The sequence below is a fragment of the Pipistrellus kuhlii genome, unplaced genomic scaffold, assembly GCF_014108245.1.
Source record: "Pipistrellus kuhlii isolate mPipKuh1 unplaced genomic scaffold, mPipKuh1.p scaffold_m20_p_4, whole genome shotgun sequence".
Classification (NCBI taxonomy): Eukaryota; Metazoa; Chordata; class Mammalia; order Chiroptera; family Vespertilionidae; genus Pipistrellus; species Pipistrellus kuhlii.
The window spans coordinates 26,103,727-26,116,379 of NW_023425540.1; the positions used below are offsets into that span (position 1 = coordinate 26,103,727).

Here is a 12,653-nt window from a genome sequence, read left to right on the forward strand (position 1 = left end):
GAGGAGGGTTCTTTTCCTTTCCTGGGTTTTGGGGGGACTTCTCATTGCACCTTTTCTTAGAGGAGCTGCCCTCTGGGTCCCAGCATGGGATGGGCCTTGGCCACAGCTCTTGGCCCCAATGTCTGGAACCACCCCCCTGGCTGGTCTGCAGCAGCATTCCGAGTGGATTATCTACGCACCCAGGAGGGTGTGTCCAGAACACACTTTGTTCTGGTGTTTGAGGCATCCATCAATGCTGCTGGCAAAGACTGGCCAGAGCATGATGAGGGTAAGGGCTGTGCCACAGGCAGCACTGTTGCTGCTGTTTAGATTCAGGACACTCTGGACACCGTCACATCTCTTGCCATGACTGAGCCCCAGACAAATGCTTAACTGATAAAACCCCAGTGATAAGGAAAGCGTGATTTTGGAGATGTTTAAACCTTGAAGAATGAGCGATTACAGGTAACGGGACCTACCACAGGGCAGAGAGAGGGTTTGCTCACCTGGTGGAAGCCCAGGTAGTCCGCGATCGTCGCTGATGCATAAAATATCACCCCTTCCGCACTCACCACCAGCGCAAAGCCGTCCAGGGACTGGAAGAAACAAAAACCTAGTTGGCCTCAAGATGCATTCATGCAATCACTCGAAATAAATTACTACGAGCCTTGTTTTGCTTGAGCTTTCAACCTTTTCTCCTCTGCTTTGTAGTCCGCATTCATAATCCCCAGTAGTGCTTACTGTCCATTTATTTATGACCATTTTGCAACAGGTCCCCAGTTAGCACATGACATGGGCATTTGGTCATGGTTTATGAGGCTCAAGACCTGGGTTATTGTTCTTGCAATGATCACAAATTTACTCTACAAAAAGTAAACGTCATCAGGACAAGATGACACACCATCAGTACTTGAAACTAAACACAAGCCTTTCGTTTCACCTGTGTGACTTCCTCATGTGTTCACCTTCTTTACTGTGTTCTGTTTTTTCTAAAGTGCTTTAAGAAAAAGTGTTGAACTCCATGAAGTGATATTTCTGTACCTACTGAAATAACCTCACACATTTTTGTTAGTCTATTAATGTGGTGACTTACAGGGATAGATTTCCTGATGCAGAATCACTGGCACACGTGGGGTAAATATATCTGATCGTAACTTTATATGCTATGAACTGATTCATTTCACTGGGGAGTTTTTCATAAATGTATTCCATACTTAAGGAAAAGCCAGACTGTAAACTTCTCTAATTTGGGGGGTCAAGTGCACATAATCATCAGACATAAGTTGGCCCCCTCCCCCTGCTTTCATTTTTCTGGACCCACTTATTTAAGATGGGGTTCATGTGTCCCTTGAGAGTTTGGTTCACCTCACCTCTTAGATCATCCAGTTTAGGTGTATTCTGGGGAGATGGTTAGTGAAAATGGGTAGATTTTAGTTCTGTGTCGTTTATTTAATGGCTGTTAGCATATTTGGGCTTAAATTATTTAAATACTAGAGGCCCAGTGCACAATTGAAATTGCACAAGGAGCATTAAATCTGTTATATCTATAATCATTGTGCACTTTGTGTGTGTGGAGAAAAAGTAGGGATGTGGCTGTTATACTTGACTTAAAGTCTCCATTTGCAAAGCAAGCTCTCTCAATCCTGCAATGGCTTCCAGAGCTGTCACTAGTGAAGATACACATAGGACCTAACTGCATGACCAGTGAGTATCTACCTATCATCTATCTACCATCTATCTATCATCTATTATCTTCTATCTATCTATCTATCTATCTATCATCTACATTCCATCCATCATCTATGTATTTATTATCTATCTATAATCTAGTTATTTATCAATCATCTATCTACCATCTATATCATCTATTTTCTTCTATCTATCTATCTATCTATCATCTACATTCCATCCATCATCCATGTATTTATTATCTATCTATAATCTAGTTATTTATCAATCATCTATCTACCATCTATCTAGCATCTTCTCCATCATCGCCATCACCATGATCAAGCAAGGACAGGACAGCACAGACTGTGTGGATACCCATGGGGTCAGGCATTCTGTGTGAAATGTCTCATTCAATTTCACGTCGCCTCCACGAGGCAGGAACGGTTGTGACTTCATTCTGCCAGCACAGGAGCTGGAGTCAAAGGAGGCTGAGACACCCAGTCAGGGGGGTTCATAAATATTTCAACTTGTATCTTTAAAACACAGACTTATATTAACTTTCATTAAGTCTGTGGCCTTCCACAGTATATCATAATACTCACTTCTCTTAATTCTTGGCAATCTGGGTATTTTCTCTTTTTGTATTTTCTTTTTCAAACCTTTGCGAATTTGATGTGATAAATTATTTTACCATTACTAGGACTTTCATTTCTTTCATTATCAAAGAGATTGAAAACATTTCAAACAGTTACCAGTAACTTGTATTTCTTCTTAGGTAAATTGTCCATGCAGGTCATGTGCTAATTTTCCTATGAGGGTTTATAAACTTCTAAGAGCTTTTAAATTACTGATACTGGATATTTCTAGGCAGCCTAAGATAATGGCAGACATCACGATCCAATCCCCACACATCTAAAAAATGATGGAGAGCAACAGGAATGAGCAGAGCTGAACAATCCATGGTAAACTTCAAGTTATTTTTAAACAGAAAGGCAACATGAAGTCCCAGTGAGCCTAAAATGACTGTTTAAAAAGGAAAAGTGTAAAACCCTCCCTCAAGAAACTAGGGAACAAAGCCAATGAAATCTATAGTAAGTAGAAGGAAAGAAAAGTAAGAATAAGAGCAAAAATCAAAGAAATTTGTCTAAAGCAGTCAAATAATAAAGGTCATCGATAAAATAAAACTTAGGTTCTTTGAAAAGATTAATAAAATTGTAAACCCCTAGCAAGCTTGATCAAGGAAAGCACAAATTACTGACACCAGGATTTTAAAGACTGCATTATTACAGATCCTATAGATATTAAAAGAATAGTAAGACTGATATTCAATGAAGTAAGCAATTTAAATGAAATGAACACACTTCTTGAAAAACACTAAAAAAAAAAGTCATATAAAAAGAACTAGAAAATCTAAATAGCCCAATATCTATTAAACAAATTGAAGTTGTAATCAAAACTATCCCACAAAGACGACTTCAGGCCTAGATGAAATAAAGATTAAAAAAAAATAATAACCTAGGAAAAAAAATCTAATAAGACACGTGCAAGACCTACATGCTGAAAACAATGACAGTGCAGAGAGGAGACCTAAGCACACTGAGAGATATGCAAGTTCCTGATGGAAAGTCCCCCTAACTTAATCTATAGATATAAAGCAATCCCAATACTATTATAGTAGGTTTTTTCTTTCTATAGAAATTGAGAATCTAATTCTAAAATTTATTTGGAAACGCAAAGGACCCAGACTTGCAAAAGCAATCCTGGTAAAAAAACAAACTGTAGGACTTATGCTGACTGCCTTCCCGGCTGACTCGAAGGCCATGGTAACGAAGGCTTTGTGGGGTAAGGACAGACAGGCAGTCTACAGTGGAGGTGCTGGCTCGGGCCAGTGGGGAAAGGAAAGTCCTTTACAGAGATGTATCTGAGACAGCTGGTTACGTGGATGGAGAGAGTGAGGCCCGATGGCTCTCTCATTCCAACACGTCAACCATGAAAGCATCATTCAGAAAGGAAAGGCCACAGTGCTTGTGAAAATACAGTTCTACTGGAGAGGGAAGCAGTTAAAACCAGCCTGAAAACTATTGGGAAGCGAGATGACCCCAGGCAGTCAGGACTGGTGCCTGTTAGATGCAAAACTAAATCCCTTTCTTCCCTTCCCTTCCCTTCCCTTCCCTTCCCTTCCCTTCCCTTCCCTTCCCTTCCCTCCATTTCCTTCCCTCCATTTCCTTCCCTCTTCTTTCCTCTTTTCTCCTCTTTTCTAATCCTCACCCAAGGACAGTCTTAGAGGGAGGGAAAGAGAGACAGAGACAGAAAGAGAGAGAGAGAGAGAGAGAGAGAGAGAGAGAGAGAGAGAGAGAGAGAGAGAGAGAGAGAGGTGATACCTACAACCCAGGTATGTGCTATGATAGGGAACGAACCAGCAACCTTTCGGTGAATGGGACAATGCTCAACCGACTGAGCCTCACTCTGGTTGGGCTCGTTGCCTAATTTCAATGGTTCAGATGACTTTCCTGGCACAGAGATGCAAACCCCAGGGCAGTGACTTCACAATGTGCTTTAGACCCTGTGCTGAGTTTTCTGAACAAGAAATCCCAGCTCACGTGGCACTGCAGCTGTGGCTGCTGCTTCCAATGGTCCAGCCAGAGACGATGACCACAAATTATCCCAAAGCCCACTATCAGCAACCCTTCCCTGGACCCCGATGTGCTTCTAAAGAATGGGAAGCTGACCCGCGCAACACAGGTGTCTGCCACAGTGTCTCCGGGAACTAAACAGACGGTGCCATTTGTCATTTCAATTTCTGTTCGGCTCCACGGAGAATGCCTGGTCCCACTGTCCTAACGTCTCTGAGTGGAGTGGGATGTGCAGTGTCTGCCGAGGCCTCCTTATTCCAGTGTTTGTGAATGTGCCACAGTCTCCCCAAGGCCTCTGTTCTCAGACACACAGTATTTCTTAGGGAAAAACCTACAAAACATTTGAAAGTTATTTGTTTGTATCATTTATCAAAAAGACCTGAATTGCTTGGTCTGATGAGTGCAGACAGGACACAGCTCTTACCCTGGCATTTGGGTCAGACACCGGGACATGAAGAAGGCTGAGTGGAGAGTGCAAAAAGCTGCATTATCTGGGCATTCTCCTAAATCAGTGGTTGGCAAACCGTGGCTCGAGAGCCACATGTGGCTCTTTTGCCCCTTGAGTGTGGCTCGGCGTTAGAACCACTTCTTCAAAATAGACTTGCCCAGGCCGAAAACCGACTTCTGCGCATGGGCCACGAAGTTTCAATCGCACTGTACATGCGCGCCCGCACGTGGTATTTTGTGGAAGAGCCACACTCAAGGGGCCAAAGAACCGCATGAGGCTCGCAAGCCCCGGTTTGCCAACCACTGTCCTAAATAGATCAGCCCTGGGCTCAAAGGCTCACGTCCCCTGCCTGGTAATCATCGAGTGTGGATGTTCCCCACAACTGTGTCCTGGGCCACTTCAGAGACATTTTACTTAAGAATAAGACTGTCTCCCTGGGACCGGTTTGGCTCAGTGGATAGAGCGTCGGCCTGTGGACTGAAAGGTCCCGGGTTCGATTCCGGGCAAGGGCATGTACCTTGGTTGCAGGCACATCCCCAGTGGGGGGTGTGCAAGAGGCAGCTGATCGATGATTCTCTCTCATCGATGTTTCTAACTCTCTATCCCTCTCCCTTCCTCTCTGTAAAAAAATCAATAAAATATATATTAAAAAAAAAAAAAAAAAGAATAAGACTGTCTCTTCCACGTGCCCCAGCCCGGAGGTTGTTCCTAAGCGCCTTTACCGTTAGCACCTGTGACCACGAAGGGGCCCACTATGGTCAGATTTCTGTGTCCCTCAGACCACCAACCCAGACAAGGCCGTGCATTTTTATGACAGCTTTTAAAACTAAATTTCTTAAATTGCGGTATGATTTACATAACATAGAACCACTTTAACCATATGTTGGCATCAAGCGCACTAGCATTCACATCGCTGTGCAGCCATACCCACCATCATCTCCAGAACTTTTCTATCGTCTCAAACTGAGACTCTGAGCCCATTAAACTCCCTGCTCCCTTTCCCCAGCCCTGCCACCTGGCCTCCTACTTTCTGTCTCTATGAACTGGGCAACTCTAAGGGTCGCACATTCACACAGGATGTGTCCTTTTGGGATCAGCTTATCGCACTCAGCATAATGACCGCAAGGTCCATGTAACATATATAAGAATTTCCTTCCTGCCAAAACCGGTTTGGCTCAGTGGATAGAACGTCAGCGGGCAGACTGAAAGGTCCCAGGTTTGATTCCGGTCAAGGGCATGTATATTGGTTGCGGGCACATCCCCGGTAGGGAGTGTGCAGGAGGCAGCTGGTCGATGTTTCTCTCTCATCAATGTTTCTGGCTCTCTATCCCTCTCCCTTCTTCTCTGTAAAAAAAAATCAATAAAATATATTTTAAAAAAAGAAAAAAGAAAAAGAATTTCATTCCTTTTTTAAAGTTGAGCAGTATTTCAGTGCATGGAAGGACCACATTGTGCTTCTCCATTCACCCATTGATGACACTTGGGATACTTCCACTTCTGGCTGCTGTGAATGATGCTGCTGTGACGATAGGGGTACCAGTAAGACAGTGAGTGCATTTTCAAGAAGTGAGATATCGAGGTAAAAATGACATTCACTTCAACACTTTGCTCTTCCCTGCCATTCTGCCTGGATAAAAGAGGTTCATTGGGAGGCTTAAATGCACCGCCACCCTCAGAGCGGGAAATCTTTTTAAAAGAACAGATGGTGTCTTGGCATGCAGCCTGCATCTCACGGCCGCCCTGCAATGGTTCAACGTGCTCCATCTCAGAAACCCCGGCGCTGCCACTCACCTGGACTTGACGGGAACTCGTGCATACATCGTTCCCACCCTGAGCTCGGCAGACCCTGGCACAGCTGAGGCTCTGGGGCTGGTAGTGATGGAGGATGCAGGTTCAGGGCCTCAGCAGGGAGAACAGGGCTGGCACCATCCACTTCCCAGGTGGGACAGGGGCACACTCAGACAAACCAGGAAAGCTCAATGCCTGGCTCTCGCAGGTGCTCAGTGGATGGAGGGCTGTCACCACAACGGCTCATGCCTGTTCAGGAGTCAGCAACAACATCCCAGGATGGGGGACCCTGCAGGACACTCATCTAACACTGACTCCATCCATCCCCTGCAGCCCATCCCCAGGATCTGGGCAGAGGTAGGGCAATGCTGGGGTCCACCGAGAAGCTGTTGGAAGATAAGGTGCCAATTCTAACAGACTCTCAGAGCAACTCTTTGCTATCACAGCAAATCGCTAAAAAGCGAAAACGTGATGTAATCAGCGGGCTGTGTGGTCCAGAAAACATATGCTAAAAGAGCAGGGGTCAGAGTCCGAGTGCCGGACAACAGTGCTCTCGAGGGACCTCAAGTCCATCTCCTGGGCAAGCTGAAAGGGTGCAGCCACCTGCAGCTTTTGGGTAGCCCCATCCTCCATGCCCAGCAACTTGGGAGCAGCCCGGGTGGAGGAAGTGGGCACCAGGGCCTGGCACCGGTTCCCCCGCAGCTTCTCCCAATGCTGAGGTTGCAGCGTACTGATGTCCTACTAATAATAGTTCAAAGAGCAAAGAAATGCTCAAGGCTTGAGCATATAAAATGCCTTCTTAAAAAAGATTTTATGAGATTAGTCACAACCAAAACAACCTTAATTTTAACTCACAAAGCAGAAACTTAAAAAAAGATGAAAGACCATAAAATGCTGTTTGCCGAGTCATATGGATTCAATATCAGACTGACTCTCTGGTCCAGAGACCTCGCGCCAAATACTTTTACACATGTGGGACCATCCTTCAAATATGCATCGCGAGCATTTGTTTGTTTTCTCTCTCTCTTTTTAATCCTACAAGAGGTTTTTTTTTTGTGTGTGTTTTTTTAAACATGGTACATGGAAAATGAGATCACTTTTCCAAGTGGAAAAAGGGATTTGGCCCCAAGCTTAAGACCGCTTTTTTTTAAAAGGGGAAAATAATCACATCTACATTCAATTACTGAGCGTCACGCAACGTGCACCTGCCACTTCACAGATAGGGTCTGAGGTGCCCAGGCCTCCAGGCCGGCTTGGCCACTGACACTGTTGCCACCCTCAGCCCCTTTTGGGGGAAAAGGGACATCTGAGGAAGACAGGACTTCCTTTGGCCAATCCTTTGAATATCCTGATCTCTTCCAGCCCTGTGGCAAAAAGGAAAAAAAAAAAGAAGAAAAAAAAGCAGCAAGCATTTCAGAGATGGATCTGTCAAGGTCATGGCAGAGGAAAAAGAGAGGGAAAAGGAACAATTCTCACAGCCCCTTGTTGCTCCTCTGGAATAAAGGGCTGCGGGGAGCAGAGAAGTCCCCCGAGAGCCGTTGCCAAGGTCACTGAGCAACAACACAAGGCCAGGCCACTCTAGTCACGCGAGCCAGCGGGCAAGCGGGCACCAACCCGCGGGTGTCAGGCAGCTGGCCCGGCCTCCTGGAGCCAGATCACTCGCTGGGCCTCTCCTCGGCCAGCCAGCATGCGTGCGAGCGGCGTTCCTGCTCGGGGAGCGGAATCACTGGCTGTTTATAGATCCCACAAACAGTACACTCCGGCTTGACTCCCTGCCATGAAGCAGCCACAGCGCTTGAGAGCAGTTCCTGAAGGATGCAACTGTCTGAGGGTGAGAGGGCCACAAAGACGGCAGTTGGGTCCGGCTCCTCCCAGAAGCCCAAGGCAGCTGGGATGAAGGTTGCAGCTTGCAGGAGATTTGGGAAGGCAGAGAACAGGTGGGAGTAACCCATTCTAAGTTACACTGCTGCCCCTCTAGGTTGTCTGCGGACAGTCTCTGCCTGGTGGGACCCCAGGGCAGGGCTGGAGGTGCAGAGCTGAGCTGCCCTCCAGGTACCTTCCTCTCCTCCTCTTTTGCTGCAAACCCCAGGTCAGGGTCTCCTCCCACTGTGCCCCTTTCTAAAGGGGAGGCAAACCGCCACCCAGAACCTCCCCCACCCTCCTCTCCGACCCTTGACCTTCAGCTAACACACACACTATTCAGAGGAGCTGGTGTCAGACACCTGCAGGAACAGAGCACACAGGAGATGCACAGTACGTGGGCAGCACAGAGCATGATTCAAATACAGATATCTGAGGAGGTAAGAAAAGCTACCAGCAAAACAAAACAAGAACAACAACAACAACAAAAAGAAGTACAAATCAACTGGAAATACTAGGAATGAAAATGGTGCAAAGGGAAAAGCAGGTGAGGGGTTTGGACTGATGACCCACCACCTGCTGAGGCAGCTGGGGAGGCAGGGGGGGACCAGACAGGATATAAGAGAAGCCGGCCAGGGGAGAATGGCATAGAAAGGCCAGCACCTGGACAACTGCAGCTCCAGTAGCTGAAACAATGATGCAGAGGGGACAAGGTTGTATGAAGGACAGAACAGCTCAGAGGGACAGAGCGCAGAGCACCACACAGGTGACACAGGCAAAGGACACAGTGACAGTTAAGAATATCTGCCCTGGCCGAAACCGGTTTGGCTCAATGGATAGAGCATCGGCTTGGGGACTGAAGGGTTCCAGGTTCTATTCCGGTCAAGAGCATGTACCTTGGTTGCGGGCATATCCCAGTAGGGGGTGTGCAAGAGGCAGCTGATCGATGACTCTCTCATCGATGTTTCTAGCTCTCGATCTCTCTCCCTTCCTCTCTGTACAAAGTCAATAAAATATATTAAAAAAAGGAAAAAAAAAGAATATCTGCCCTGGCTAGTGTGGCTCGTCCTGTGCAACAAAGGGCTGCTGGTTCAATTCCCAGTCAAGGCCCATGCCCATGTTGGGGGCTGGATCCCCAGTTGGGTGGCATGCAGGAAGCAGCCAATCATATCGATGTTTCTCTCTTTCTAAAAATCAATAGAAAATCTTTTTTTAAAAGAAAGAAATTTAAGCCCTAACCAGTTTGGTTCAGCCTGCAGACTGAAGGGTCCCGGGTTCGATTCCAGTCAAGGACATGTACCTTGGTTGCGGGCACATCCCCAGTGTGCGGTGTGCAGGAGGCAGCTGATCGATGTTTCTCTCTCATCGATGTTTCTAACTCTCTATCCCTCTCCCTTCATCTCTGTAAAAAAATCAATAAAAATATATATTTTTTTTAAAAAAGAAAGAAAGATATTTAAGAACATCAAAGCCAAAGAAAGAATCGCAGAGTTGGCGAGAGATGGCAAGAAAGAATGGGGATCGAACCCCTCAGGCTTCTCCACACTGGCAGTCACAAGGACACTGCAAACCACATGACAATATTTTTCAATGTCGAAGGATAAAAACTTGGAACCTAAAATTGTATATTCAGCCCCATCATTATCCAGATGTGAAGATACAACAACATTCCAGCAAAGGGGGGGGGGGGCGGGAAGGGGGGGGCCAAGGAAGATTCCACACCCAGACCCACAAGGAAAACACTTTGGGGGAATCCCTCAAAGAGAAACACATCCGGACTGCAAGGCATGACAAGGATGGTGAGCATATCCCAGTAAACTTTAAAGAGGACAAAGACAAGAATCTGTGCCATACAGGATTCAACTTCTAGACCAAATCAATGTGCAAATGTGTGGGGGGGGGGGTGTGCAGTGAGGCGCCGGGAACCAGAAGACCCAAGCATATGCGGGTGCACGTCTTGTTGGGGAAATGCCAACACTGATAAATCTAATAAATCAGATAAAACCAACATTAAAAGGGCTTATGCCAAAGATAACCCCAAAAGAACAAAAGCATATGGAAGTTCAATCTACAAATAGAGAGCTAGAGAGAGAGAGAGAGAAAAGGAAACTAATGAAAGTATGGTAAATGGGAAATAGGAAATACGATGACAGAAATTAGCCCACAAATAAGAGTGATTACAAGAAGTACACATAGGTTAAAATAACCACTGGAAGGAAAACTGAAAAGAATGCAAAAGATGTATCCAGGGGCAAGGAACCCAGAGAAAGCTGTAGACAATCTTCTATCTGATAAAAATGTAAATTTACTGGAACAAAGGGGTTAAAGTCAGATGCGTAAACTTTTAGATGCCTGGGGGAGGGGGGGAGAGGCATGGGGCACCTCACACCTGTCAAAATTAGCAGTCCGTGCCTGACCCCGCCTGCAGCTTCCGCTCCTGGGAGCTGTGGCTTGGAGCTGCTGCCTGCGGTGGGGCGGCTGGGGGGGCAGACCTCAGCTCGCTGAGCTGCTGGCTTACATAACAGCTTGCTCTCCATCCCCCAGGGTTCAGACATCACAGTTGGCTGGCTGCCAGTGTACCTGCTCACGATACACGCTCGCACGCTCGCTTCCCCTCCCCATCCCAATCTAGCTGTGTCATAATTTTGCTTAAAGCGACAGCAGTGTTTGTGTTATCACAGACCCTTCTTGGCTGAGCCAGGCTGATGCATGTTGAACACCTCACTGTCCCTCCACCATCTTTGGGCCTGGAGTTAACAAACTGTGTGTTGCCTTAGGTACACGGTCCCGACTTCACCCCCAAATCTGCCCGGGTGGAGTAACGCCTTCCCCTGTAGGTGTCCTGTCCACCCTCTCCTGTAAGCCTGCCCCCATCCCCTTCTTGTCACCTTGGTTCTGGTGGAGAGACCTTCCTCCTGAGACACTCTGCGGAGGAGGGGAAACCTCTGAGCCTCGAATGTCTGAAGCTGTCCTGATGCCACCTCCTCTCCGGGGAAGGAACAGGTGTGTGCGTGTCCCAGGTGAGAAAGCACTCCCCCCAGCGCTTTGCAGACATGTCCTCCTGGCGGTTCAGCCCCCAGCGTCCTGTGGACAGACACGTCCTGAACGTGCTCCTTCTCTCTGGGAGCGCAGAGGGGTTCCCATTGTCCCGGGTGTAGAATTTCACAAAGGCGAACACCTCCGTTCTCTCAGCCATTGTGCTAGTCACCCAGTGGGACCTCTGGGCCGGAAACTCGGTCCTCGGTTCTGGGAAGCCTTCTGGTTGCTTCCTTGCCCATTTCCTTCCCTCTGAGCTTTCTGGAACAGTTTACTCAGGTCTTGTGGGGTCTGGCAGTCTGCCTGACTTTCCTCTCCTCTTCTTCCCTACTTTTCTTTTATTCTTAGAAAGATCCTTTCAAAATCTAATTTCTTTCTTTTTTTAAAAAATATTTCTTTATTGATTTCAGAGAAGGAGGGAGAGAGAGATAGAAACATCAATAATGAGAGAGAATTATTGATCGGCTGCCTCCCACACGCCCCACACTGGGGATGGAGCCTACATCCCGGGCATGTGCCTGACTGGGAATCAAACCATGACCTCCTGGTTCACAGATCGATGCTCAATCACTGAGCTACACTGAGCAGGCTCAACTTTTATGATATTTCTGACCCTCCTACATATTTCTAAGTTTGGCTCTCATGCTTTTAATTGTTGATCTCTTTTTTTTTTTTTTAAGTCTCTGAATATTCCCTCTTACAGAAACCTGTTTTCATTTTGTTAACCTTCAGATTTCTCTGAAGAGCTTAATGACATCTTTTTATTATTATTATTATTATTAATCCTCACTTGAGGATATTTTTTTCATTGATTTTTAGAAAGAGTAGAAGGGAGGGAAGGAGTAGAAGCAGAAGAGAGAGAGAAACATCAATGTGAGAGACACACATCTATTGGTTGCCTCCACATGCATGTGACCAGGCCAGGGATCAAACCTGCAACCTAGGTATGTGCCCTTGACCAGGAATCGGCCATTCTACTGTGTCAGAACCCAGAGACCCCAACCTCCTGGTGGCTAACTGCTTCCTGGTTATGTTTATAACTGACCAGGGGCCACCATGTCCACATGCTCAGATAATCTCTCAGTCCCCCAATGTTGGTTGTGTTTTTACTTTAATCTCTTCAATGCTCTTTGAACACATGTGTCCAGGGTCCAGGGCCCACTCACCACTGTTCCCAGTGACCTCCATGGCTATTTCTCTTTGGTTTTCAAGGACTTTCTGTGAAATTATGAAACTGT

General features: G+C 46.5%; 1 protein-coding gene across 2 annotated transcripts in view; it reads right to left on the reverse strand.

Moving 5' to 3' along the window:
- AHRR (aryl-hydrocarbon receptor repressor) overlaps window positions 1-12,653 on the reverse strand; it is a 70,157-nt gene that overhangs the window by 16,513 nt on the left and 40,991 nt on the right. For both annotated transcript variants that reach the window (XM_036409611.2, XM_036409613.2), the window contains exon 5: window positions 486-575. In XM_036409611.2, the coding sequence (XP_036265504.1) occupies window positions 486-575 (90 nt within the window). The remainder of the gene's footprint in view (window positions 1-485; window positions 576-12,653) is intronic.